General features: G+C 53.7%; 1 protein-coding gene and 1 long non-coding RNA gene across 2 annotated transcripts in view; one reads left to right on the forward strand and one right to left on the reverse strand.

The window, feature by feature from the left end:
• Positions 1-25,273, reverse strand: part of DTX1 (deltex E3 ubiquitin ligase 1) — a 36,998-nt gene that overhangs the window by 8,761 nt on the left and 2,964 nt on the right. Inside the window, exon 3 of the mRNA XM_028163758.2 lies at positions 9,246-9,924. Coding sequence (XP_028019559.2) covers positions 9,246-9,924 — 679 coding nt within the window. The remainder of the gene's footprint in view (positions 1-9,245; positions 9,925-25,273) is intronic.
• On the forward strand, positions 9,566-19,559 carry LOC130704619 (uncharacterized). Its single transcript, XR_009005060.1, has 3 exons — positions 9,566-9,644; positions 11,016-11,101; positions 19,385-19,559. It is a non-coding gene; the product is annotated as an uncharacterized LOC130704619 (long non-coding RNA).

A 25,273-nucleotide genomic window follows, 5' to 3' on the forward strand; every position in this document is an offset into this window, starting at 1 on the left:
CCCAGTCCTTTGACCCCAGGATTGAGGATGAAACTCGGTGCAAATGGATACTCAGTTAGCACTGAATGGAGGAGTTGAGCCAATTAAGGAATCGGTCTACCAGTTCTCTGGTCTCTTCAGAGGGGTGCCTGGTGTGCTTAGAAACAGTAGTTCTTAAAAATAGAACTACCATATGACCCAGCAATCCCACTACTGGGCATATATCCAGAGAAAACCATAATTCAAAAAAACAAGAGAAGCCACCGCAATGAGAAGCCCACGCACTGCAACGAAGAGTAGCCCCCGCTCGCCACAACTAGAGAAAGCCCGCGCGCAGCAACAAAGATCCAATACAGCCAAAAATAAATAAATAAATAAATAAATAAATAAATAAATAAATAAATTTATTTTTAAAAAAAACAAACACATGCACCCCAACGTTCATAGCAGCACTACTTACAATAGCCAGGTCATGGAAGCAACTTAAACGTCCATCAACAGAGGAATGGATAAAGAAGATGTGATACATATATACAATGGATAGCACTCAGCCATAAAAAGGAATGAAATTGGGTAATTTGTAGAGATGTGGATGGACCTAGAAAGTGTCATACAGAGTGAAGTAAGTCAGAAGGAGAAAAGCAAATATCGTATAATAATGCATATATGTGGAATCTAGAAAAATGGTATAGATGATCTTATTTGCAAAGCAGAAATAGAGACTCAGATGTAGACAACAGATGTATGGATACCAAGGGGGAAAGGGGTGGGGTGGGAGGAATTGGGAGACTGGGATTGACACATACACATTATTGATACTATGTATAAAATAGACAACTGATGGGAACATACTGTATAGAACTACCTAATGCACTGTGGTAACATAAATGGGAGGGAAGTCCAAAAGGGAGGGGATATCTGTATGTGTATGGTTGATTCATTTTGTTGTGCAGTGGAGGCTAACACAACGTTGTAAAGCAACCATACTCCAATAAAAGTTAATAAAAAAAAGAAAAAAAGGAAAAGAAAAAGAAACAGTAGTTCTAACACCAAATGTGCCCCCAGAGACAAGGTTGGAGCAGGGATGGCAAATACATGACATGGGTACCATTACTGCCTATCTAGCACCCATGGCAGGCATCACCAATAAATCCCAGCACTCCTTTCCACTAAGCTAAAATGCAACTTCAGAATCCTCGTCAAGAGTGCTCCAGGAAGTCATTTCCATTCAAGCAGAGCCAGCACATGAACTGAAATCTGTTTGTCATTTATCTTGCAAATGATCGGAATGAGGCCCAGAGAGGGGAAGTGGCTTCACGATGGTCAACCAGCTGGTTAGTGGTCCTGGAGTTTCTGAGTCAGAGGCCAGAGCTGAGCCCACCAGGCGGACCTGTGCTCAACATCTGGAGTTGAGCCAGCCTTCTGAGCCCTCTGTGCCCTAGAGGTGGGCCAAAGCCTTTGACCTGGACCCTGGAGCTGGCTCAGGTTTGGGAGGCCTGGAGAGCTTCACGAGTGGATACATTTGCCTGCTCTGGCCACTCCTCTCTGTCCCAAGCAACAAGGGGGTTCAGGACCCCAGAAACGCAGGAAGCCACAACCTAGGCTGGCCTTCCTGTCCTCTCCCTCTCCTCCATGCCCCTGGCGGGCCCCAGGCATGTCACATTCTCTGATGGTGGTTTCAGGTCCTCTGATTGGCCTCAGGTGCTCTCCGGACACCTGGCACTTACCCCATGGCCCCTTGGGGAGCCTCTGGAGGCTCAGGCCTCAGTCATTTGGGTCCAAGTGGGTGAGGAGGGGGCAGAAGTGAGAGCGCCATGTCATGGGGAGAAGGAAGCTGAAGAGCGCATGGGCCCCCCCTCCCCTGTTCCTTGGGCCTACTCCTGTCACCTGCCCCCATTCAGTGCCCACTCGTCCTGTACCTGAACCCCTGACCCCCACAGTCCGGGGTCAGCCAGGTCTGCACCCCCAACCACTCTGCAGAGCCTGAGGGCTGAGAACGTCACGGCAAGCTCTAGGGAGACAGGGTGCCCCATGGGTCCAGCAAAAGCCACAAACCATCAACGGCTGCCGTGGCCTGGCTCGCTTCCCCTTTCCTCGCTCCAGCCATCCCCACCCCCCACCCCCCGCCCACCTGAACAAGCTGCTGAGCTTCTATGGGCCTCAGTTTCCCCTCTGTCAAATGGGACCTCTCACCCCTGACCCCATCCACTCCTAGGGGTTCAACGGTACTAAAGTCCCCCTAGAGTGATATTTTGAGGGGTGGCTGTCATTTAGGGCCCAGGTTTATCCAGAGGCCTGGGGGCTTCGTGTCACCCTCCCCTACCCTCCTGGTGTCCCTGCTCCTTGGGCGCAGGGTGGAGCCCAGGCAAGGGAAGGGAGGGGAGGGGAGGGCTGTCGGTTGGTTCCCACGGCGGCCCGGGCAGCAGCCACGTAGACAGAAGTGTGTGGTTTGGCCTCCCAGGGAGCAGGGCAGGAAGTGCTTCAGGTCTGGGGGGCGGGGGGATGGGGCAGTTTGGTTTGACCTTGCGGCGAGGCGCTGGGGGAGCCCAGCGAGAGGAGGGGCAGGGTGACAGCCAAGGCACTCCAGCCAGGACAGGAAAAGGGGGAGGGTAGGCAGGCCAGGGGCCCCGTGAGGACACGGTGAGGGTGAGACTTTTCATGTTGTGCCTTTCGGGACTTTGTTACTTTTGAAGCATTTAAACGTAATACCCAGGAAAGAGCCGGAGAAACAAAATGTGGATTCTTTAGAACATAAATGTAAAATCACTGCAGGAAATGAAAAGAAGAAGGAAAACACCCAAACACACCCACCACATCAAAGCCCACCTCCCCACCTATTCTCCGTATCCAGATAGAACCTGTGACAACAAAGTCACGCCAGTCTGGCGCCAGCTCCCAAGCCCGCTGGCTACCATCCCATGCAGAGTAGAAGCCGAAGTCCTCAGCACAGCCTTCGGGGCCCTGCAGGACTGGCCCCATTTCATCTTTGACCTCTTCTCCCACCTCACATCCCCTGTAGCCTCTCCAGCCACACTGGTCTCCTCGAACATACCAGGCCCGCTCCTGCCTCAGGGCCTTTGCACAAGCTGGTCCCTCTGTCTGCAATGCTCTCCCCCCAGTTCTCTGCGTGGCTTGCTTCTCAACCTCCTTCAGTCCTTTCTCAAATGTTATATTCTCAGTGAGGCCTTTTCTGAACTCTTTGTTTACAATTATATCCCTCCCACCACCCCCTACACCCCTTCCTTTCTTTATTTTACCTCTGTAATCACTACTACTTTCTACCATATTCTAGAATTTATTTATTTTGTTTATTGTTTGTCTCTCACTAGAATGTGAGCTCCAGGAAGGCAGGGATTGTCTGTTTTGCTCATGGTTGTATCTCCAGGGCTCCAAACAGTGCCTGGCACACAGTAGTTGCTGAACATAAAAAGATTAACTAGGGCTTCCCTGGTGGCGCAGTGGTTGAGAATCTGCCTGCCAATGCAGGGGACACGGGTTCGAGCCCTGGTCTGGGAAGATCCCACATGCCGCGGAGCAACTAGACCCGTGAGCCACAATTACTGAGCCTGCGCGTCTGGAGCCTGTGCTCCGCAACAAGAGAGGCCGCGATAGTGAGAGGCCCGCGCACTGCGATGAAGAGTGGCCCCCACTTGCCGCAACTAGAGAAAGCCCTCGCACAGAAGCGAAGACCCAACACAGCCAAAAATAAATAAATAAATAAATAAAAATTAAAAAATAAAAAGATTAACTAATTAAAAAGCAGACAAACATAGGCTATAAAGAAGGTAAAAAGAAACAGCAAACTGGGGGAAGATGATAGTTAAAGGGTTAATACCTTTAATGCAGGAGGAGCGCTTGCAAATCAATAAGGAAGCAGTAAAGAGCCCAAGAGAAGGAGAAGCAAAAGAAATAAACAAGTGATTGGTAAAAGAAGGCATCACTGGTGGCCAGTAAACAGGAAGAGGTTCTCAGGCTAAGAACCAGAGGTATGAAAACTCAAATGGCAGGACTTTCCTGCTGGTCCAGTGGTTAAGAATCCGCCTTCCAATGCAGGGGATGCAGGTTCGATCCCTGGTCGGGGAACTAAGATCCCACATGCCGCGGAGCAACTGAGCCCATGCGCCACAACTAGTGAACCCATGTGCCGCAGCTACAGAGCCCATGCGCTCTGGAGCCTGCGCACCACAACTAGAGAGAAGCCCGTGCACCGCAACCAAGAGCCCATGCACCAAAACGGAAGATCCCACATGCTGCAACTAAGACCCGACGCAGCCAAAAATAAATAAATAAATAAGTAAATATTAAAAAAAAAAACTCAAATGGCATCTCGATGGCACTGATTAGGTTGGCAACATCGTACTCGTCTGATAGGGATGTACGGGCAGGGGCAGGGGAAAGCCGCCTCTCCCACTGCTAGGGGCAGATTTGAAAATGCAGGCACTCTGATATCTGCCCTCATGTTGGTCTTTGTTGCCAGCCCCACTTCAGAGGTGCAAAAACAGGACCAGAGAGGGCAATGAGCTCCACTGGGGTCACACAGTGAGAGGAGACACAGAAGCTGGGCCCAAACTCAGCCTCTGTGGGTCCATCTACTCCCTGGAGTCCACAACACCTTGTGGAATCAGGGCCAGGTCTCTGGGACCCTGGCTGGAAACTTGGAGTGGGCAGCCAGGGGGGTGGGGTACCCCAGTACCGTGGCCGACTGGGGTTTCTGAATCAGAGTCCTAATCGCGTGACCTTGAGCAAGTGCCAGGCTTTCAGAGCCTCAGTTTCCTCATCTGAAAAATGGGGATACTAGGACCTGCCACCTTGGGTTTCTGTGTACATCAAGAGAGGCGATGCATGTAAAAGCCGTGAGATGGAGTCTAGGACATACTGAGCGCTCAGTAAACGGAAACAGGCCTGCAGCTGTCCCCCTCCCTCTCCCCTCCACCACGTGGGCTGGAAACTCTGAGTCTGTCCCACAGCTGTGTTCCAAAGTGCTGGATGCTGCCCTCTCAGGTGACAGGGCGGATCTTTCCTACCCCTGTGTGTCTGTCCCCCAGGCCCCGGCTGCCAGCTGGCTTCCCGCCCCGTCACAGGGGGAGTGGAAAAAAACCCTGGCCAGGGGGACACTCTGGCCCCACTGGCTGTGTGGCCTGGGGGCAAGTCAGTGCCCCTCTCTGGACCTCCGTCCTGGGATGAGGATGGGAGGTGAGAAGGATGACAAAGAATGACGTCAGAGTTCACCCCTCCCTTGCACACCGATCACGTGCGGTGATTTGAAATACATTTGCACGCACATCAGCTCTGCTGAGTCAGAACGTGTGGATTGGGGTGATTTTAGCTCCATTTGGCAGATGGGGAAACTGAGGCCAGGGAGGGGAAGCCATGCACCTCTCTCAGCAGGAGAGAGGGACGGTGGAGAGTAAGGAGCAGGGGAGGGAGAGAGCTGATGAGAGGGAAAGAAAAAGGCAGGAGAGAAGGAACAAGAGACAGACAGACAGAGACAAGGAGACACAGTCACAGGGAGAAAGAGAGAGACTGAAAGGGAGGCTGAGACTCAGAAAGCTGTAACAGGAGAGTCACAGACACACTGCTGTGGCTTGAATTGTGTTCACCCCAGAACTCATGTGTTGAAGTCCTAACGCCCCCCAAACCCCCGGACACTTTGGAGACAGGATCTCTGAAGAGGTGATCAAGTTATAAACAAGGTCATTAGGTTGGGCCCTAATCAATATGGCTGGTGTCCTTATAAAGAGGAAATCTGGACACAGAGGTACAGAGGGTAGATGATATGAAGACACAGGGAGAAGGTGCCCATCTGTAAGCCAAAGGAGAGAGGCCTCACAAGAAACCCACCCTACCGACACCTTGATCTCAGACCTCCAGCCTCCAGAGCGCGAGACAATACATTTCTGTTGCTTGGGCCTCCCAGTCTGTGGCACTTTGTTATGGCAGCCCAGGCACAATGACAGACATAAACACAGAGGCAGAGAGACCGTGAGAAGGGCCATGAGGGGCTCTGTGGGGTTTGGGGATCAGGGTGGAGGTGGGGGGCCTGGCTGCCTAGCTCCTCAGAGACCCCATCCCTTTCCCATCATAGGCTGCACCAGGGCCTCAGTTGCCTTGGCAACGGGAAGCTTCAGTCTGGAGGAACCAGGGTCTGCCATCCCCATGCCTCCTTCCTCCCACTCCCCTCACTCAGCAGGAGACTCCACGTGTCCTGTGCCCACCCCCCCACTCTGAACCAGGGGTATTTTTAGCTGGAGTTCCTTGGAGATGAGGGTTGGGGGGGCCTCCACCCAGGCTTGTCTGGCTGGGGAGGGTCTGTTAGAGGGGCAGGGGTGAGACTGGGCAGGGTCCACATGGCCAGGGAGGGACGAGGGAGCCCCATCGGTCCCCCATGTCCCCTTTCCAGGCCAATGTCTGGTCTCAGAGAGGGTCAGAAACAGCTCCCAGGAAGAGGAGGGGGAGTGATACAGACTGGGTAGGGGGCACATGGCTGGGGAGAGCAGGGTGCTGGCAGGTCAGAGGAGGACATGTTTAATGATCAGCACCCCCAGGGAGAAATCTTTCTTCTCTCCACAGCCCTCTTGAGCTCAAGCACACTCTATAGCTCCCCACTGCTGGCAGCACCAAGCCCAGGCCCCACCTCAGGCCCTGCAATCTGGCTCTGTACTCCCAACATGGGAAAAATCTCAGCCCCTGCCGTTCCACCTCTATCCCTGCGCAGTCTCCAGAACCTGCTGGATTCATTCTCACCCCTGCCCCTTTGCACTTGCACTGCCCTTGCCTGGGATGCCCTTTTCTGTTCTCCCTGGCACCTCACACTCCAAGCCTCCCCACACCTCTAGCCCTTCTCTAAACACGCCGTGTCCTTTAAGCCCCACTGAAGTTGTGCATGCTGTCCCCTCTGTCTGGAATAGCCTTTCTCCAGGTCCGGCTACCTACCTCCTCGGTGGGGTCTGCCTTGACTATCCCGTTCCCTCTCAACCACACCACCCCATCCCACCACCTTCCCCAGCACTTCCCTCTCTCTCCAGCAACTGTGTTCATTTACTCGTTTGCTGGTTGTATGTCTGGCAGTTTGGACCCTGTTTGTCTTGTTGGTCTCTGTAAACATGCACCCACAGTACACATTTGGAGAACCGATACTGAGCAATTAAAACTGAGTAATTTCCCAGCTTGCCCTAAAACAGTGGCTTTCAAAAGTTTCACCAGTGACTAAGAAATTCATTTCACCTGGTGACCCATTAAACACATGTAGAAATCATGCAAAAGGTTCATGGAACAATTCTTACTGTTGCTATGTATGACACAGGCCAATATTTTCTTTTCTATTCGATTCTATTCCATTCCATTCCCAGAAAATTCTGGTTACAACCTTCTGATTTCATAATCCACTAGTGGGTTTCAACAATACAGCCCCGGAGAGAAGGTTCTTGAATTCTTGCTGCAAAGGCCCCTGGGACTTTCCCGCTTCTGCCCCCTCCTGCATCTACCCCAACTTGCTGTTCTACTCTTCTTGTCATTCTGGGGCCCTCCAGGCCTCTCTTTCCAGAAGGGAGCCAGAGCCAGGTCGCAATTTACAGGGAACCACAGAGAATACCTGTCTGTGATCCCCAGATGGGTGAGTCCCTCCCGCAATGCTTCCCCAAGATGCTTTCCCTGACCTCCTCAGGGCTCCTCTCTGTGGGCACTGGGACGGTCGGGCCATAGAGGAATGACCTGGAGGGGAAGGTGGCGAGGAGGGGAAGGACGAGGCTGGCAGGTGGTGGTTGCTGTAGTCCTTCCCAGGGAAAATCACAGCTCCCCTGCCCCCCAGACCAGCCCTCCCCCTGGATAACAGTGGTAGTCCCGCTGCCACTGCAGGACTATTGCGATGTAGGTGCTATGATGAGGCCCACAGCTTCCATTTGACCGATGATGAAACCGAGGCTCAGTGAAGGGGAGGGACTTGCCTCAGATCTCACAGCTCAGAAGTGGCTGCCAAGAGAGGATCTGAACCCAAGCAGTCAGACTCTCAAAGGTTCAGAAGGGCAGCCTAATTCAGGGTCCCTTCCCTTCCCCAGGCCTCAGTTTCCGTTGGTGAAAGGGGAGACCTGGATACGGTGACCTCAAAGGTTGTCTCCATGCCTGACTTTTGCTGAGGTCACATCAGCACGGGCGCTCTCCTGGGCCATGCCAGAGGGATAAGAGCAGAGCTGACTTTTGGTGCCCGTTCCTCCTTTTGGGCACCACGACCCACACCCCACCTGCTCTCTTCCCTCTGGTCTATCTCAAGGTCAAGGTCTTTGCTCCTCCCTCTCTCTCCCACCACTTCAGGGCCTGGTCCTCTGCTGAGATCAACCGAACCTGGGCTCCAGGGTGGGGAGCTGACAGCCTCACTGGGTCCCTAACCCGGGGTGGGGGGGTGGGGCCTGGATGCCTTAATCCAGGGACTTCCAAAACTGGTATGAGCCGGGTTCCCTCCCTCAGTGAAATCCTGCTGGGAAAGCCAGTCCACAAAAGAGATTCCAAAAAGGGCTGCTCTGGCTAAAACAGGAGCAGAGAGGCTGGCTCTTGTGTGCCTGACTTCTTAAGCACCACCCTCTCCTGCCACTATCTCGGGTCACCCCAGGAGTCCCTAAAGCCCAGCTTGAAAATCATAGTATTAGCCCCAAGCGACGGTGATATTTAGATGCGGCCTATAGGGGAAATATTTTGGACAAGGGCCTAATGCTTGCTTGAGCCTCCACATGACATGGGTATGGACTGGGGCAGGGGTGGAAACCCTCTAAAAATTCGAAGACAACACAGCACAGAATCCTGGAATTGGTGTGAATTCCAAACCCTGCTCTCCACCTGGGTGGCCCTCAGCAGGTTCCATACCTCTCCCAGCCTCAGCCTCCCCGTCTGTAACAGGGGCATGGTGGAATTTTGGGGGGGTGTGTGTGTAATAAATGAGGTGGTGTAGATAAAGAGTTTAGTAAATAGTAAACATGGACTGTACACCATTATAGTTGCTGCTATGGACCCATCACTGTGAGTTGTGTGATCTGGGAAATGTTACTAACTCTCCCCATGCTTCAGTTTCCTCATCTGTAAACTGGGGATGATGGCGCTCCCTACCTCACAGGGTCCTTGTGCCTGGAGATAAATGAGCGTTAAGGTGCTTAGTTAACGCTTGGCACACAGTGAATACTTCGTAGATGCTAGATATTACTTGTGATTATTATAATTACTGTAATTCTTTGTTCCTAGCCCCAGAGGGCAGCCACCCCTGCGCCCAGGGCCCGGCTTACCCCGGCGGGATGGCGGCGCGCGCGCTCACGCTGGTGGCGCGCTGGGGCCCGGGCCGGTTGAGGTTGTTCTGCCCCGGGGTGGGCGCGCCGCTGGGGGCGCTCGGGCTCCGCGGGGACGCGCCGGGGGGCTGCGCGGGCTCGGCGGGGCCGGCGGCGGGCGCGGCCCAGAGCGCGGCGCCTGCGAAGGTGGCGCTGGGGCGCACGGCGAGCGTGCCCGCTGGTCCTCCGGGCGGCGGCTGGGGCGGCGGGGGCGCGGGGGGAGCCTTGCGGCGCTGCGAAGCCAAGATGGCGTTTGAAGCGGCCCGCGTGCTGTTGACCAGCAGGCACTGCTGGCACGAGCAGGGCTGGCCCGAGCTGGCGCCCACGGGCCACGACTGCGACTTGGGGATGGAGCCGACGGTGAGCGGGTAGGCGAGGTCCAGGCGGCGGCGCAGGCGGCGGCGCCGGCGCGTCTGGCGGTTCATCTGCGACATGCTGTTAAAGTAGATGAGGTAGCAGAAGCCGAGCGACGAGAGGTCGAGCCACGGGTGCTGCTTCTCGTAGGCGTTCTGGATGGTGATGCAGATGTCCATGTCGTAGGCCGTCCACGCGCCGCCGTCGTTCTCCCACTCCCACACGATGCCCTTGCCCGGCGCCGACGACGGGTCGTAGAAGTTGCGCCGCACCGGCCGCATGGTGCCTGTGCTCACAAGGGGGACGGGAGTCAGGACGGAGGGCTGTTAACATCCGCGGCCAGGGGGATCGGGACAGGCCGGAGGGGCGGGGGACAACACCGGGGTCAGCACGGGTGGAGGGTCAGTACGGGCAGGGGCGAGCTTGAGGGTCAGCACATATGGGTTGGGGCGAGAGGAGCGCGGGCCCGGGGAGGGGGGCGTGGAAGGCAAAGAAGCGGGGTGTCAGGACGGGGATGCAAGTCAGCAAGGGGGGCAGGGGACGTAAGCTGCCCCCACCACTCAAGGGTCAACACAGGCACTGAAGCAGTGGCCCATCACAGGTCCTGGGGGAGGAGAAGGGAGAAGGGGGTGTGGGCTGTTTAGACAAGGAGGGGGTGGGAAACAGAGTCAGAGCCTGAGGTGGGAGCCGGGATCAACAGAGGCCACGACCGTGTGGACACTGATGGTCCTTCTTTCCTTCATTAGTTCACTCATTCAGTAATCCATTCATCAGTCCATCCATTCATTAATTACTTCAAGCACAAGTTCATTTATGCATTCCTTAATTCTTTCATTCGTGCATTCCTTTATTCATGCCTTGGTTTGTGCATTCATGTATTCCTCAGTTCATTCATTCAATAATTCTCTCATTAGCTCATTCACCCATGCCTGCCATCATTCATACCTGCACTTACTCTCCTTCAGCAACTTTATCCATGATTTCAGTCATTCCTTCACTTACGACCATCCTATATAAAAATGTGCACCCTTCCACATTTCTCCTTTCCCCTCTCTCCTTCCCTGTTCCATCTGGTATACTTTATATGTTACATATATATCTTCCTTTCTGTCTGTCTCCTCCCACTAGAATGTCACTGCCACAAGGCAAGGACTTCGTTTTATTCACTGCTGTATCCCCAGTGCCTGCACACAGTAGGTGTTCACTAGATATTTGCTGAATGTGTGAATGAATTCATTAGTTCAGATATTGATCCATTCTGAGTTTGGTTATTTTATTCTTTCACGCCTTTTGCTATCCTTGCATTGGTCCATTCCTTCATCCACTTATTTATTCCTTTTTTCACGCATCTGTTCATTTATCTGTTCCTTCTTTTAGCAAACATGCTGCCTGTCTGCTCTGTGGAGGGCTTTGTGCTGAGCGGTCATTCAAAATGAACATAACCACGTGACAACCCCAGCCAGGTGGGTATTCATGCTCCCATTTTAAAAACAGGGGCCCTGAAGTTTGGCTCCCAACCTCTGCTCCATGCTTCCCAATTCTAGATGCTTCCTGAGAGCAAGGCTCCATGGACACTGGGTTAAAAAGAGATGAACAAGGTCCAGGCTGCAAGACTTCTCAGTGCCTTTAGCCTGCTCTGTGCCTTGGGGCCAGTGTAGAGAGATTCTTTTGGTTCACGTGGCACACTGGCAGGAAGGATGCACACTTGACTGCTCCTCAACTGTGGGCAAGTCCCTTAAGTCTCCCTAAGTCTCGGTGGCCCCATCTTGAAAATGAAGGTGATGATAATCCATGAGCCACCCCTCCCCTCTCACACGGGGCTGCTGGGAGGATTTGGTGAGAATAGCCACAGAGCACAGGGTCTGGGTGGGGCACCAGGGCTGGGAGGCAGACAGACCTCATTTCAAGCCCCACCTGCCCAACTTTCCAGCTGTGTGTCTGTGGTCAGGCGACTCAATGGCTCTGAGCCTCAGTTTTATCATCTCGAAAATGGGCACAAGTAGACCTTCCTTATAAGGTTGCTAAAAGGATCCATCAAGACAAATAGTGTCTCTACTCTGATGATTCCAATATCCTCTCCCCTTAGAGCCAGACTTCTGTATCCAGCTGCTCCCTCTGCACCTTCCCATGCAGGTCCAATGGGCTTCCCAAACTCAGCTCTGCCAGAGCAGAGCTGTGATCTTCCTCCACCCCAAACCTGCTCCTCCTGAAGCCTTCCTTGTTTCAGTTACTGGCAGCTCCATCCTTCCTTTTGCTCAAGCCCCAAACCCCCAATCCTTGGACCCATCCCTGACTTCTCATGTCATACCCCACGTCCAATCTATCAGTAAATCCAGTGGTCTCTATCTTCAAATACATCCCACATCTGACCACTTCTCCCTCTCCCCATCGCACCAAATCTACCTGGTCCAAGCCACTGTGTTTCTCTTGCCTGGACTATTGTAGTAGACTCATTACTGGTCACTGCTTCTGTCCTTGCCTTCTGTCGTCTCTTCCCCACACGGCAGCCAGAGGGATCTCATTCAATGCAAGTCAGATCACGTTCTCCTTCGGCTCAAAATTCTCCCATGGTTCCCTGCTTACTTGGAGTCAAAGTCAAAGTCCTGGCCATGACCTACAAAGCACCACATTGTCTATAAAGCCTCTACAATGTCCCACGGGTCTATAAAGCCCACCTCTCACTCACTCCCTGGCCCCATTGCTGTTCCTCAAACATCTGAAGCAATGTCCAGCCTCAGGCCCTTTGCATTTGCTGTCCCCTCCCCCTGGAATATGACCTAGCCACTCCCAGACGTTCTCACAGTTTTCTCCCTCCTTTCTTTTAGGTCTCTGTTCAAACATCCCCTCATTGGAAACGCCACCCTTCCATTGCCCTCCATTGCCATCCTCTTCCCTTGCTCTATCTCTCTTCCTGGCACTCAGTGCTACCTGCATGATACATTCATCTGCAGACTTGCTTTACTCTCTGTCTCCCCCGTACAAGGTCAGGGATCTTGCCTGCTTTACTCCTGACTCTATCCCCTGTGCCTAGCACAGTGCCTAGCATGCAGTGGGCCCTCCCTACATGGGGAGTGTTTCCACTGTCAACTGGCACAACCCCAGGGTGCCTGGCCCTGGAATCTGCAGCCAGATGGATGAGGACCCATCATGGTCCATCCTGAGGACCCCCTCCTTCCCCTGCCTTGTTTAAGCTTCTCTCTCCTGGGCACAGACTCTATCTGACCTTCACTTGGTCCCGACTCAGGGCTGAAACAGCTAGTCCTCTGCTCTCTCCTCTGTTTGAATCCCAAGGTCTATGGGCTATCCCCTGCTCCCTGTCAACCACCCAGACTCCGAGAGCTGGGGAAGTCGAGGCACAGAGCTGTAGCTGTAATGAAGCGTGGTGGGCGTGGAGTCCCCGGGCTCCTGTAATGTGCCAGTCAATCATATGAAAACTCCCCCCCTCCCAGGCCTCCAGGGCAGCCTCGTTCTCCAGTCTGTTTTATCATTTTAATTTAGCGTGCGCATATTGACTTTTTCCTTGACAACGGTGTTCTTCCAGGGCAGGCCTGAGAGGGGATTAGTTAGAGGGAAAATCTGGGATCCTGTTCCCACTCTGCTCCTGAGTCCTGGTCTTCCCCTCTCAGAGCCTCAGTTTCCTCATCTGCAAAATGAGGGCTCGTGACAGGTGATCTTCAGGTCCGATGTGTCTAAAGTACCACCATTAGCCTCCCAGTTAAGGGTTGAGGTGCTGTGTTACATGGAAGGTGTAACCCCTGAATGGGAAGGCAGGGGGTGGGAACTTGCTATATTTAATCACCTGTGTGCCAGGTCTTGAGCTGGGCAGGGCAGGGTCAGGGGCAGGAGGGGCAGAGTGAAGTGGTTGAGAGAAACAGCTCAGAAGTCTCACAGGCCATGTGCCAGTCCTGGCTCCACATTTAGCCTCAGTGTCCTCATCTGTCAAATGGGGGTATTAATACCCACCCCCAAGGAATTACTGTGGGGCAAAGTAAGATAATGCACGTCATAGATGCTTGGCAGAGCGCTTGGCTACAGTAAGTGCTTGAGGAATGTTAGCTAAGATGCTGTTATTATTATATACATTACCCACATTCACCTTTTCCCAGCCCTTGGTCCCTTGGCAAACTCCTATTCACCCAACAAAACCCTCTACGTGCCCACCTCCTCCAGGAAGTGCTTTTCCATTCTGCTGCTATAGCTAGCACATGCAGCTTTTTACTGCATGTATATCTTTGCACTATCATTAAGTGATTTGTTTTTGTTCTTAATCTCCCTCACTGGTTGATGACTTTCAGGAGGACAAGGACCAGGTCAGATCTATGTTTTTGTTCCCAGCACTAGGCACAAGGTGCAAATGAGGCATCTGCAACTGAAACAGGCAACCTACTTGGCATAGGTCAGGGCTCAGAGGGAGTGGGAAAGAGGAGGGGTTGGTCTTGATAGAGAGGGAGTGCAGACTGGAGCAGAGGCCAAAGTGCACAAGGGGTCCCCGGGGAAGGAGGGACAGGGTTCCAAAGGTCAGCATTGGCCAGCTCTGTAACAGAGGACTCTGGGAGCTCCTCCCAGCCAGCTCAGGGCCAGCCAGCCCAGGCGTCCCTCTCTCCAGGGCTCTATTTAGCAGGTATTGATTTTCCTGCCTGTTTACTGGTAGTTATTAAAGGCTGCGTCCCTGGAGTCCTTTTCAAACGAGATCGGAACCTGGCGAGCTGGAGTAATTAGGGCAGCTGCCGTCCTCCCCTCTGGGCCCTGCACCCTGAAGCGCCCAGCGCTGCCTGCCTGCCTGTCCGTCCACCTCCCAGCTCACGCTGGCCGTGCACCAGGCCGAGGGGGGCCAGCTGGTTCCCTGGTGACCTGCCTGGGCTGCGATCTCAAGATTTCCAAGGGAGCAGCGGCGGAAACACTCTTTTCTCTTCCCCAGTGGCCCTGGCCTAGATTTTCAGCCAGAACAATGGGTCTAAGATGAGGCTGGAGGTTCCTCAGCCTGGGAGATGGGAAGGGCCTCAGACTGGTGGCCTGGATGCACGGCTGGTCTTTCTAACGTGGACCGGCTCTGCTGGGTCCACTCCCCTTCTCTGGCCTCACGGGCACCCAGCTGCGCTGGCCATCAGGGTCGGTGTCCCCGTGGCAGTTAGGAACCTGTGTCAAGCACGTACTATTTCTGGGCCTGTTTCTGTGTCTGTTTTTGTTCCCTGTCCCCCCTACCCCCTCCTTTGTTTCTTAGGAATGTTTGGTTGAAAAATTCCAGTCTTATTCCAGCTGAACTGAGGGGAAAGGGGCTTTGGCCAAATGTCAGCTGGAGGATTGCAGGAGCTGGGCCCCTGGGGACCGGGTGTGGGGACGGCTGCAGCCACTGCAGCCAGTGACCAGTTCATGCCTGGGGCAGAGACAACCAAAGAGAGATCGAGGCACAGGTGGGGGGAGCAAGAGACAGGGAGAGAGGGGACCTCCCTGGCGGTCCAGTGGTTAAGACTTCACCTTCCAATGCAGAGAGCTAAGATCCCACATGCCTCACAGCCAAAAAAACCAAAACATAAAACAGAAGCAATATTGTAACAAATTCAATAAAGACTTTAAAAAACTGGTCCACATAAAAAAAAAAATCTTAAAAAAAAAAAAAGAGGGAGAGAGAGGCACAGAGACAGAGAGAGACGCACATGCACAGAGGGCCGAGATCAAAATGGGAAATGCTAAGGCAGATACAGGAGAGTGGGGGGCAGAGAGACTTAAAGAAACAGAATCCTGGGACTTCCCTGGTGGTCCAGTGGGTAAGACTCCACGCTCCCAGTGCAGGGGGCCCAGGTTCGATCCCTGGTCGGGGAACTAGATTGGGCATGCCGCAACTAAGACCCAGTGCAACCAGAATAAATATATAAATAAATAAATATTTTAAAAAAAGAAACAGAATCCTGAAGCCTAGAGACTGAGACAGTCAGGGACAGTCAGGGAGAACGAGAGAGCTAGGCCAAGAGACGGAGGAGCAGAGAGGGGGGACGGGGGGCGGGGGGGAAGACAACAGCTAGAGCAATACCAATAAAGCTAACGTTTACTGAGTCCCCACTATGTGCCAGAGGCTGTGTTCAGCACTTTCCTTGCACTATCTCATTATATCCTCACACGGTTCCTTCTAGGGAGGGACCAGAATTATTCCCGTTTTACAGGAGACAACTGAGGTCCCAGAAGAGTGAAATCTTGGGAGGGTTGGGGATAATGCTTCATTCACGGAGCAAAGGAAAGGCCAGGTTAGACTGGTTTTAAGGGGTTTAACTCAGCCAAGTGGTAGCCCAGCCTAGGATACCTCCAGCGACGGGGAACTCACTACCTCAGCTTTGCCCTCAGTTGTTTCACTGTGAGAGGTTTCTGGCTGGAGAACGTGGTCCTGATCTGACCCCTCTGCCTGAAGGTGGGGTGTCTGGGTGTCTCAGCCCCCCAGCTTTTGGCTTTAAGAAAAAGCTGACTCTGTAGAGAGACGGGAGGGTTCTGAGCCCTCCTCTCTGCCCCTCTAGCCTCCAAAGTGTTCCTCCCTGCGCTGAGCCAGTCCCAAGGCCCAGCAACAAACCACTCCCTCTGGGGGTGGCTTCCCGGAGGGAAGTGACCTCAGTTTGGGGGCACCCAGACCCTGACGGGAAGGGGGGCCCGTGGGAGGCAGTCATGGGACATCCTGTCAGGTGGGGGGAGTCCCGCTGCTGGCTGAGGCCTGTGATTGGGGGCTGGGCAGTGGGTTAAGCATGAGTTCAACACCCACTGGAGGCCAGGCCCCAATGGGGTAGTTTCCTGATTCCTCCCCCAACCCAGGAGTCATCATAACCATCATTCTCGCTCAGAGAACACACTTTTGTGGCCCAGGCTCATGTGAACTCATTTAATCCTCACAATGGCCCTATGAGGTAGGGATATTACCATCCCATTTTATTTTATTTTTTTTGGCTGCGCTGCGGAGCTTGAGGTATCTTAGTTCCCTGACAAGGGATGGAACTTAGGCCCCGGCAGTGAAAGCGCCGAGTCTTAACCACTGGACTGCCAGAGAATTCACCATCCCATTCTAGAGGCAAGGAAATAGAGGCACAGAGCAGGGTAGTAACATGTCCAAGGTTATCTGCAAGGAAGTGGTCCAGCCAGAAGCCATCCCAAGGCCACCCGGCTCCAGGCGTTCCCTTCACTGCTCCACTTGTACTAGCCCATGTTCCAGGGGAGGAAACTGAGGCACGGAGGTTACACAGTGAGTAAGGGACACAGCTGAGGTTCAAACCCAGACTGTTATGTGGCCTTCTGGAATAGCGACCCTCTCCCTTAACCCCTCGACTGATTATCTGCGTGGCTGGCCAACACCCTGACAGCAGTAACAATAGCCATCTTGCTTTATCGAATTCTTCTGTGCCAGCTACCGTGCCAAGGGCTTATGTGCACCCTCCAGTCCTCGCGATAGCCCTAGAGGTTTTGTGCACTACTGTTAGCCCCATTTGGCAGATGGGGAAACTGAGGCTCCTTGGGAGGACTTGGAGGTCCACCTGGGGGTAGTGGCTGGGCTGGGATTCGAACTGCAGTCTGTGGACCCGGGGCACCTCCCTCTCCCTCCCGCCCTGTGATCAATAATCCCGCAGTGTTCTGTTTCCCTCCAAACTCTCCCAGGGGACTTGTCAACAGAGCCACGGCCCATTAGCGGTTTCTGCACATCTGAAGCTGGCCCAGGCTCCCCAGGGTCTGCTGGCAGCTGGGCAGGAGAGGGGAGGGGTTCTCCAGCCCTGCCTGGGGAAGGCTGAGGGGCTGCACGGCACTCGGAGGCCCTCGCTCTGGAGGCCGCTGGCAGCTGCAAGCTGGCTTTGCCCACTTTATGGGCTGTGTGTGTGGCTTCCCAGTCACCTGGCTTCCAACACACTCGGGTTCAGACCCCCAGGCACGGCAGCAGCAGCTGAGAGACGGAGATGAGAGGGTAGGAAACAGAAGGAGCAGAGAGTCCTCTATCTCCTGGAGCCCTCAGTGGTGTTGGGCAACTGCCCTGATCCTACCAAGCCTCTGCTTCCTCATCTGTGAAATAGACATCCTCTTCCTCCTCATCATCATGATGGTAAACACTCACAGAGGGTCTACTCTGTGCCAGGTACTGCTCTAAGTGTTTCACATGTTAATTCTTAATCCACATTACACTCTGCAGAACAGGTACCATTATTATCATTGCCTTGTACAATTGCCAAAACAGAGAGGTGAAGTGATTTACCCAAATCACACAGCTAAGTTATTAAGCCAGGATTCAAGCCAGCCAGATTTGAACTTCTCCCCGCTTCCACTGCCACCACCCTGGTCCAAGCCACCATGACTGCTTGCCTAGACTACTGCAGCAGCCTCCGTCCTATGTCCCAGTTTCCACCTTTCGCACCCTGTAAAGCATTCTCCCAAGGCAGCCAGAGGATCTTTCACAAACTCAAGTCTGACCACATCACTCCTCTGCCCAACACCCATCAATAGCTCCCTAGTGCCCTTACGAATGAATCAGCCTAAGCTCTTTAGCTCATCTTCAAGGCCCATTACAAGCTGTCCGCACAGCCTCACACTCTAACGACACCAAACTTCTAGTTATTCTCTGAACACATCACGCATGGCTATGCCTCTGTATTTGCACATGCTGTTCCCTCTGTCTGGAATGTCCTTCAACCCACACCACCCCACTTCCCTCCCTGCCGAGTTCCTACACACTTGCCATGGTTCAGCTCAAGCACTGTCCTCTTGAAATCTTCTCTGCCATCCTCAGGGAGAGTCACTCCCTCCTTGGGACTCACATAGCACCTTGCACCTGCAGTACCGCCATTAAAGCCCAGAGCTCACTAAGTGTTGAGGTGTCTCTTCCCTCCAGCTTGGAAGCCTCTCAAAGGCTGGGCTGGCTTTCAGCCACCTTAGCATCCCTCCGTAGCCAGGAGCGCAGGGAAGTAGGTACTTGGAAAATGCTAGCTAAATGAATGAGTGAGTGAATGAATGAATGACCAAATACACACAAGTGAACCTACCTGAGTACTACAAATGACTAGGCTGGAGATTGCAAGTTGAGGGTGAATTTGATTTTGTCTTGGGCGCCACGCTATTTACATCTTGTAAATATAATGACCAGGCATTTAAAAACTGGGGTGGGCTCAGTCAAGTCTGGATTTCAAAAATCACCAAATATCCAAAGAGGCAGCCACAAGGGTTGGTCTTCTTGGCAACAGTTAGCAGAAGCTGAGTCACAGTCACTCCATTCATGTTTTCAAGTGTTTACTGAGTGCCTACTGTGTACCAGGCACTAGAGAACAACAGTTGAATGCCGTTGCCTTCCCAGCCACTGCACACACTTCTATTGGCTGCCCGGACCCTGGAAGCATCTGAATTTTCAGCCTCTTTCTGGATGGGGACATTGGAACCCAGAAAGCAAAAGGGGCTTTGTCCAAATCACCTACAACTTAGAGATAGATCTTGACCCCAGGCTCCTTGACTCTTATTTTCACAGCCCCAGGTGACTAAGACCTTGGCATGAGTGAACCTTTGTTCCCTAGAAGAGAGGAACCTGGGGAGGGCTCCAGAATGTGCAATTTCAGGTGAACCCTACGCTTCGCCTGGCGTGCTCTGCTTGCAGTGGGCAGGAGAGGGGACAAAGGCTCAGTGGCGGCGGGGCCCAGCCTGTCATCGGCAGAAGAGGTGGTTACGCTGCAGCTGCTGGCAGGACTGTCCCAGTCACCAGCGCTGCCTTCTTTGATTGCTTCCTCCTTTGTTCTGCATTTCAGGGCGTTCAGCTCCACGGCCCGGTGCCAGACTCCCTCCCATCGCCCATCACCCGCCTGCCACTCCTATTCAGGCAGGTGGAGGTGGCAGCCTGGAGCAGCTCCAGAGGGACGATGGGAGGAGCCCAGAGAGGGACAGGTGCTTGGCCAGGGTGACAGAGCAAGGATGCAGCTACACAGGACCTGTGGGGGGGACTCAGTCTCCAGCCTGCCTGCTCCTGGAGCCCAAAGATCAGGAACAGCCCCATATCCCGGATCTCCTCGGCGTCTGGCCTCCTGTATCATGCCCATCACCCCTACCAAAATACAAGGGCTTTGAGGGGAGCGATTTGTATCTGTCCTGTTCACTGCTGCATCCCTAGTGCCTAGGACAGTGTCTGGCCCATAGTAGGTGCTCACTAAATTCCTGCTGAATGAATGAACAAATTAATACTGACCACAATCCCATGAGATAGGTCCTGTTGTTGGGCCCATATTACAGAGGAGGAAACTGAGGCCCATGGAGAGAGAGTGGTTTACCCAAAGTCAAAAGCCAGCACCCCCTCACACCCTCACCGCACCCCACAGTCACCAGAGAGCTGCAAAGAAGGGAATCTAGAGCCTGGGCCTCACCAACAAGGCTCCCTGAGGCAGCCAGTTCCAGATTTGGGGCCCCTTGCTCTCAGCTGGTATCAGCCAAGGGCAGCTGGCGGCTGGTGGGGTGCCTTTGTGGACTGGGAGGCCAGGGGGACTCATGGGGGGGGCAACTGTCTTGGGACCTGGAGGCTGTGCTGCGGAGTGGCTACCACTGGGTGTGATGCAGGAGTGAGAGGAAGGAGGGAGGCCCAGGGAGACACAGATGTGGGGGGAGGGAGGCGTGGGAGGGCCCTGGGCACCTTCCATACCCTGAAAATACCACACAGAGGAGGGAGCTAGGGATCCCACTGCCCACAGCCTGAATGGACAGCTCCACTGTGGCCAGTCCTGCCCCATCACCTCCCCATCCTGGCCCCTCCTCATTACCCTCCCATCACATCCCCCATCACCCCCTCTGTAGAACCCCCATGCCTCCCCCTTCACTACCCTCCATCACAGCCGTTATTACCCTCCCCATCACGGTCCCCTTTATCACACCCGCAACTCCACCCCACCATCAATAGCTCCAGTCATAGGCCCCATCGCCTCCCTGGCCCCTCCCCCCTCCACGGCTCTCATCACCTTCCCTATCACCTCCCCTACTCCAGCCCCACACTTCCGCATCACAGCTTCCATCACCTCCCTCGTCTCTAGGTCACACCCTAGCTCCCTTGGACCGAGGAGGAGGGGCGGTTGGAGAGAGCAGGAAAAGATGGAGAGGGGAGCAGGAGGGGCAGGGTACATGAGAGGAGAGAGAAGAGGCTATGAGGAGGATTTGACCCAGGATCTCTCACACCCACACCCCACAGGAGTGGTCCAGCCGTGGGGTGGCGCTGTCCAAGGTGCTGGGGCAGCCGGGCCTGGCGCAGGGCGGGCGCTGCAGACCACCTAGATCTGACTCTCTGATCCATCTCTTCCTAGCTTGGGCAGGTGGATCCCCACCCTCTGAGCCTCACCTTTGCTATGCATAACATGGGTCAGGACGGGCCTGCGTCAGCCCCTGCCCAGCCTGCTTCAGCTCTGGCCTCCAAGGGCCCATGATTAATGAGGCTGGTCCTGCAGTGTGACTCTGGGTCCCCTGGGGCCTGGCTGCTAAAGGGTGACAGCTGGCAGCCCAGCCATGCCTGGTGGGACTCAAGAGGCCTCCCTTCCTCTCCTTACCTCTTCCCACTTCTGTCACTGCCTCCGTTTTCCACTCAGGCCTGGGTTTCCTCCAGCTGGAAGTGTTCCTCAAACCATACAGACTCTTGGAGGATTCCTCCTCCAGGAAGTCCTCCCTCTCAGAGGCCCCAGGCACACACTGCCCACATCACTTGGCCAAGGGCAGCCTGTACCTCTCCTATGAGGTGTTTAGATCTTTTTCCTACTTGAACGTGAGTACTATGAGCAAAATAATATTCTCCATGCTTTTAGCTACATTACCTCATTCAGTCCTCACGGTAATAATCCTCTCAGGTAGGGACTATTCTTATTCCCATTTTACAGAGCAGGAATCTGAGGCTCAGAGAGGTTAAGCGGCTTGCCCATGGTCACACAGCCAGCAAGGGGCCAGGCTGGAATTCAGATCTATATCTGAATCCAAGAGTTCAACTTCCATTCCCATGATACGTATTGATATTTGTCTTTGACTTCACTAGACCCTGAAATCAGTTTGGCAGGGGTCTTGTCCTTCTTTCTGAGTTCCTAGGAACCAGCCCAGGGCATGACACCCACGTGCGGACTAGTTGGACCTGCGGCCACCAGTGGACGGACCCCTCCCGGTCCAAATGCACATCATCCTTCTTGCCCCTGGTGTCAGGGCCAGCCCCCTGGGGCCCTCCAGGTTGTCTGCGAGAGGGTCCCAAGGGGTCCTGTAACTGGGTAGCTGGGCCCTGGAGGCCTCTGGGGTTGCACAGGCTGTTCCTGCTTTGGTACACAATCTGGCAACAAGCCAGAGCTCTCAAGGGAGAAGGGGGAGGGGACTCTCTCAGCTGGCGCGTTGAATGTCACCTTATTCTCCACCCTGAGACCTGTCTGAGAGGCCTGGGTTCCAGAAGAGTGATCGACTGTGTGACTTTGGACAAGTCACTCACCCTCTCTGGGCCTCTGTCTCTCCATCGATACAATGACCTGCCTAGGAGTCTAAATTCTGGCGGTGCCTTCCCCAGTGATGGCTGCTCTTCCCGCTGGGTGGCCCCACCTGGTCTCCAACAGCCTAAGTGTGTCTTCAGACAGGATGTTCCCATAAGGGCAGCAGGGCTGAGTGGAGCCCCAGCTACCCAGAGAAGGGATGATGTAGGCTTGAAAGGTGCTGAAACCAGCTGCCACCTGTGACTCCAGCCTGACAGCTTGCCAGGCACAGCTGTGCTTTGAGTTGTGGGGACAGCAGTTGTGGATGGTCCCCAGCCTGGCCTCACCCAGCCTCAGCTGTCCCATCTACAGAATGGGCAGAGAGCTGCCATAAGTGCCCCCAGCAGCAGTGGGAGGAGAGAATGGGCGTCACCAGTCAGTCCGAAAGGTGGCCCTCCCCCTGCCCCCAGCCATGTGAGCTCAGGGAGAAATCTGGAAATTGCCTAGGAATTGGTTAGGTCATATGCCTGTGAAAGGAACACCAGGGTCACAGCATCCCTGCCACTTGGGTTCCAGACCTGCTGGGCTTCAAAGGGAACCTCACCCCCTGTAGAGAGTGATGAAAACAGCTCAGTAGGGGAGAGGTGACGGGGCACCAGCTGAACAAACAGCAGCCCCCATGGGACCAGGCCTGGCCCTTCCCTTGTGGTCCAAGCCTGACATCTGGGCTTTCTTCTGCTGGCCGCATGACAGGCATATAGACAGGGCATTTGTGGGTCAAGCAGATTGGTGCTGTGTGCGTGTATGCACACACGTGTGCACCTCGGCATACGCCATGAGGTGAGTATTTCTGTATAGGCCACACTGGGCATGCAGTGGCACCACTGCTGTCCTACCCCGTGGGCAGGTTAAGAACATATTAGGGCAGGGGTTGGTGAACTGCAGCCCACGGGTCAAATCCACCCGCTGCCTGCTTTTGCACAGCTCACGAGCTGAGTGGTTTTTACATTTTCAAATGGTTGGGAAAAAAAAAAGAATTCATGACCCGTGAAAATGATATGAAATTCAAATGTCAGTGGCTGCAACTAGTTTTATCAGAACACAGACACATTCATTCATTTGCATACTGTCTGGCTGCTTTCAAACTACAGCAGGAGAGTTAAGCTATAGCAGCAGTTACAATAGAGACTGTAGGGCCCACAGAGGCTAAACTATTTACTATCTGACCTTATCAGAAAGTCTGCAGCTCCAAAGTCAGGGTGCTGGGGCATGCTGCTACCTCCCACAAAAACTTAAAGTTCAGCTTCAATGAACCTATCAAGAATTCTACAATTAGAAAATCTAGAGAGAGGTTGTGTCCATTTCAGTACATACACGTGAGCTTTGGGTTTTACAACTTTACATTGTTTGTGTGTGTGTGTGTCTGTGTACCACGATCTTCAAGATTTAGGATCTCCGACTCATCTTTCACGCGTCTGTAGTGTTCAGCACATGCTAGGCACATGGTGGGTAATTAGTTAAGGTCTGTGGGATAAAATAACGTGTATGGTTCTCTCCATCAACTCAACAGTCCTGCTAGCAAAGCGATACTCTTGCCCATTTCATAGATGTGGAAACTGAGGTCTGGACAGGTGACAACGCCTGCTTGAGGCTCTTTCCTGGACCATTAACTATGAGGACAAGATGTCCTTCCTTGACTTTGTATTGCTCCTGGGAGAAGTGGGCGATCACATTATAACACATCTGGTGGGAGACATCTTGCTCCTCCCTCTAGCAGTTTTCCAGGCATCCTAGGTCCCCTGCCGGCCCCATAGGTTTCCAGGCCTTCCTCCCTTGCTGGGGGGTCTTGGCAGGCTCCCAGGAGCCTGTGGAGGGATGAGTATTTTTTTTTCCCTTTTCCGGCAAACAGGGGGCAGGTGTGGAGTGAGCAGCTCCCGGAGGGGGCAGTGGGAAGACGACTGAAATTGAACTTCTGGGGGATCCAGTGAGGCTGACCCATAAGAGGGGTGCCATTGAGAGTAAGGGACCTGCTGAAAGGGGGAATGGAGGGAGTTTGGGGAGTTAGGAGCCCAAGTGGGGGTGTGGGGATAGAAAAGGAGCCCCGAACAGAGGTGTGGAGATCAAGGGCAAAGTGGCCAAGTTGGCAACCTCGGGTGGGGCTATCGCTGCTTCTGAGGACCATAAGTCACGCCCTGGAAAATCCGCAGCCCCCCCCCCCCCACCGCTAGCTTTGAACCTACAGAATGCAGACCACCGAGCCAAGGAGAAAACACACTCCTGCTGTCACACCCCTGCCCTCCACCAGAGACGGTTCCGGGATAAACCAGAGAGAATGGGGCAGGGGACGCCTAGCAATTCACCATCAGGGACGCTGCCTCTCTGGAAGGATTGGCACCAGGACTCAATGGTGACTTCCTCTACTCTCAGGATAAAATCCAAAGCCCTTTTTCACGGCTGTCCAGTGCTGTATGTCTGGTCCCTGTTCCAGTCTCATCTTGTACCACCTTCCCCTCATCCACTGCACTCCAAACGCAATGGATTTGAACGTACTCTGCTCCTTCCCACCACAGGGCCTTTGCACTGGCTGTTCCCTCTGCTGGGAACACTGTCTCCCACACTCATTCTTTAGATTTCTATTCAAACCTGACTTCCTCAGATTAGCCTTCTTGACCACTCCTAGACCAAGTTTATTTCATGTTCTCAGACCTGCAACTGATTATCTGTGTGGTTATGTGTTTGCTTGCTTGTCGACTACATTGGAATCTCCAGCATAGGTCCTCCACAAATAGACCTCTACTAAGGACCCTGGCTGTCTTTTTTTTTCTTTTTTTTTGGCCATGCTGTGTGGCTTGCAGGATCTTAGTTCCCTGACCAGGGATCGAACCGGGGCCACGGCAGTGAAAGCGCCAAGTCCTAACCCCTGGACCACCAGGGAATTCCCTGACCGTGGCTGTCTTGCTCCTTGCAGTATTCTAGGGCTTAGCACGGGGTCTGACACACAACAGGAGGTCAGTAAATCGATGATGGCGTGAATGAACGATTGGTACCACCAGTGACTGCTGCCAATACCTGATGTTTTGGAACACAGACGTACTGAAAAGTAACATCAACAAACCATCTGTTATGATTTTGCCTGTGTTTCCACACTTGGTGACCACCCTGTAGGCACCAAGCAATGTTCTAGAGCAGAGCTATCCACTAGAACTTTCTTTGGTGATGGTGATGTTC

The sequence above is a fragment of the Balaenoptera acutorostrata genome, chromosome 13 (genome assembly GCF_949987535.1).
Source record: "Balaenoptera acutorostrata chromosome 13, mBalAcu1.1, whole genome shotgun sequence".
NCBI classification, from domain to species: domain Eukaryota; kingdom Metazoa; phylum Chordata; class Mammalia; order Artiodactyla; family Balaenopteridae; genus Balaenoptera; species Balaenoptera acutorostrata.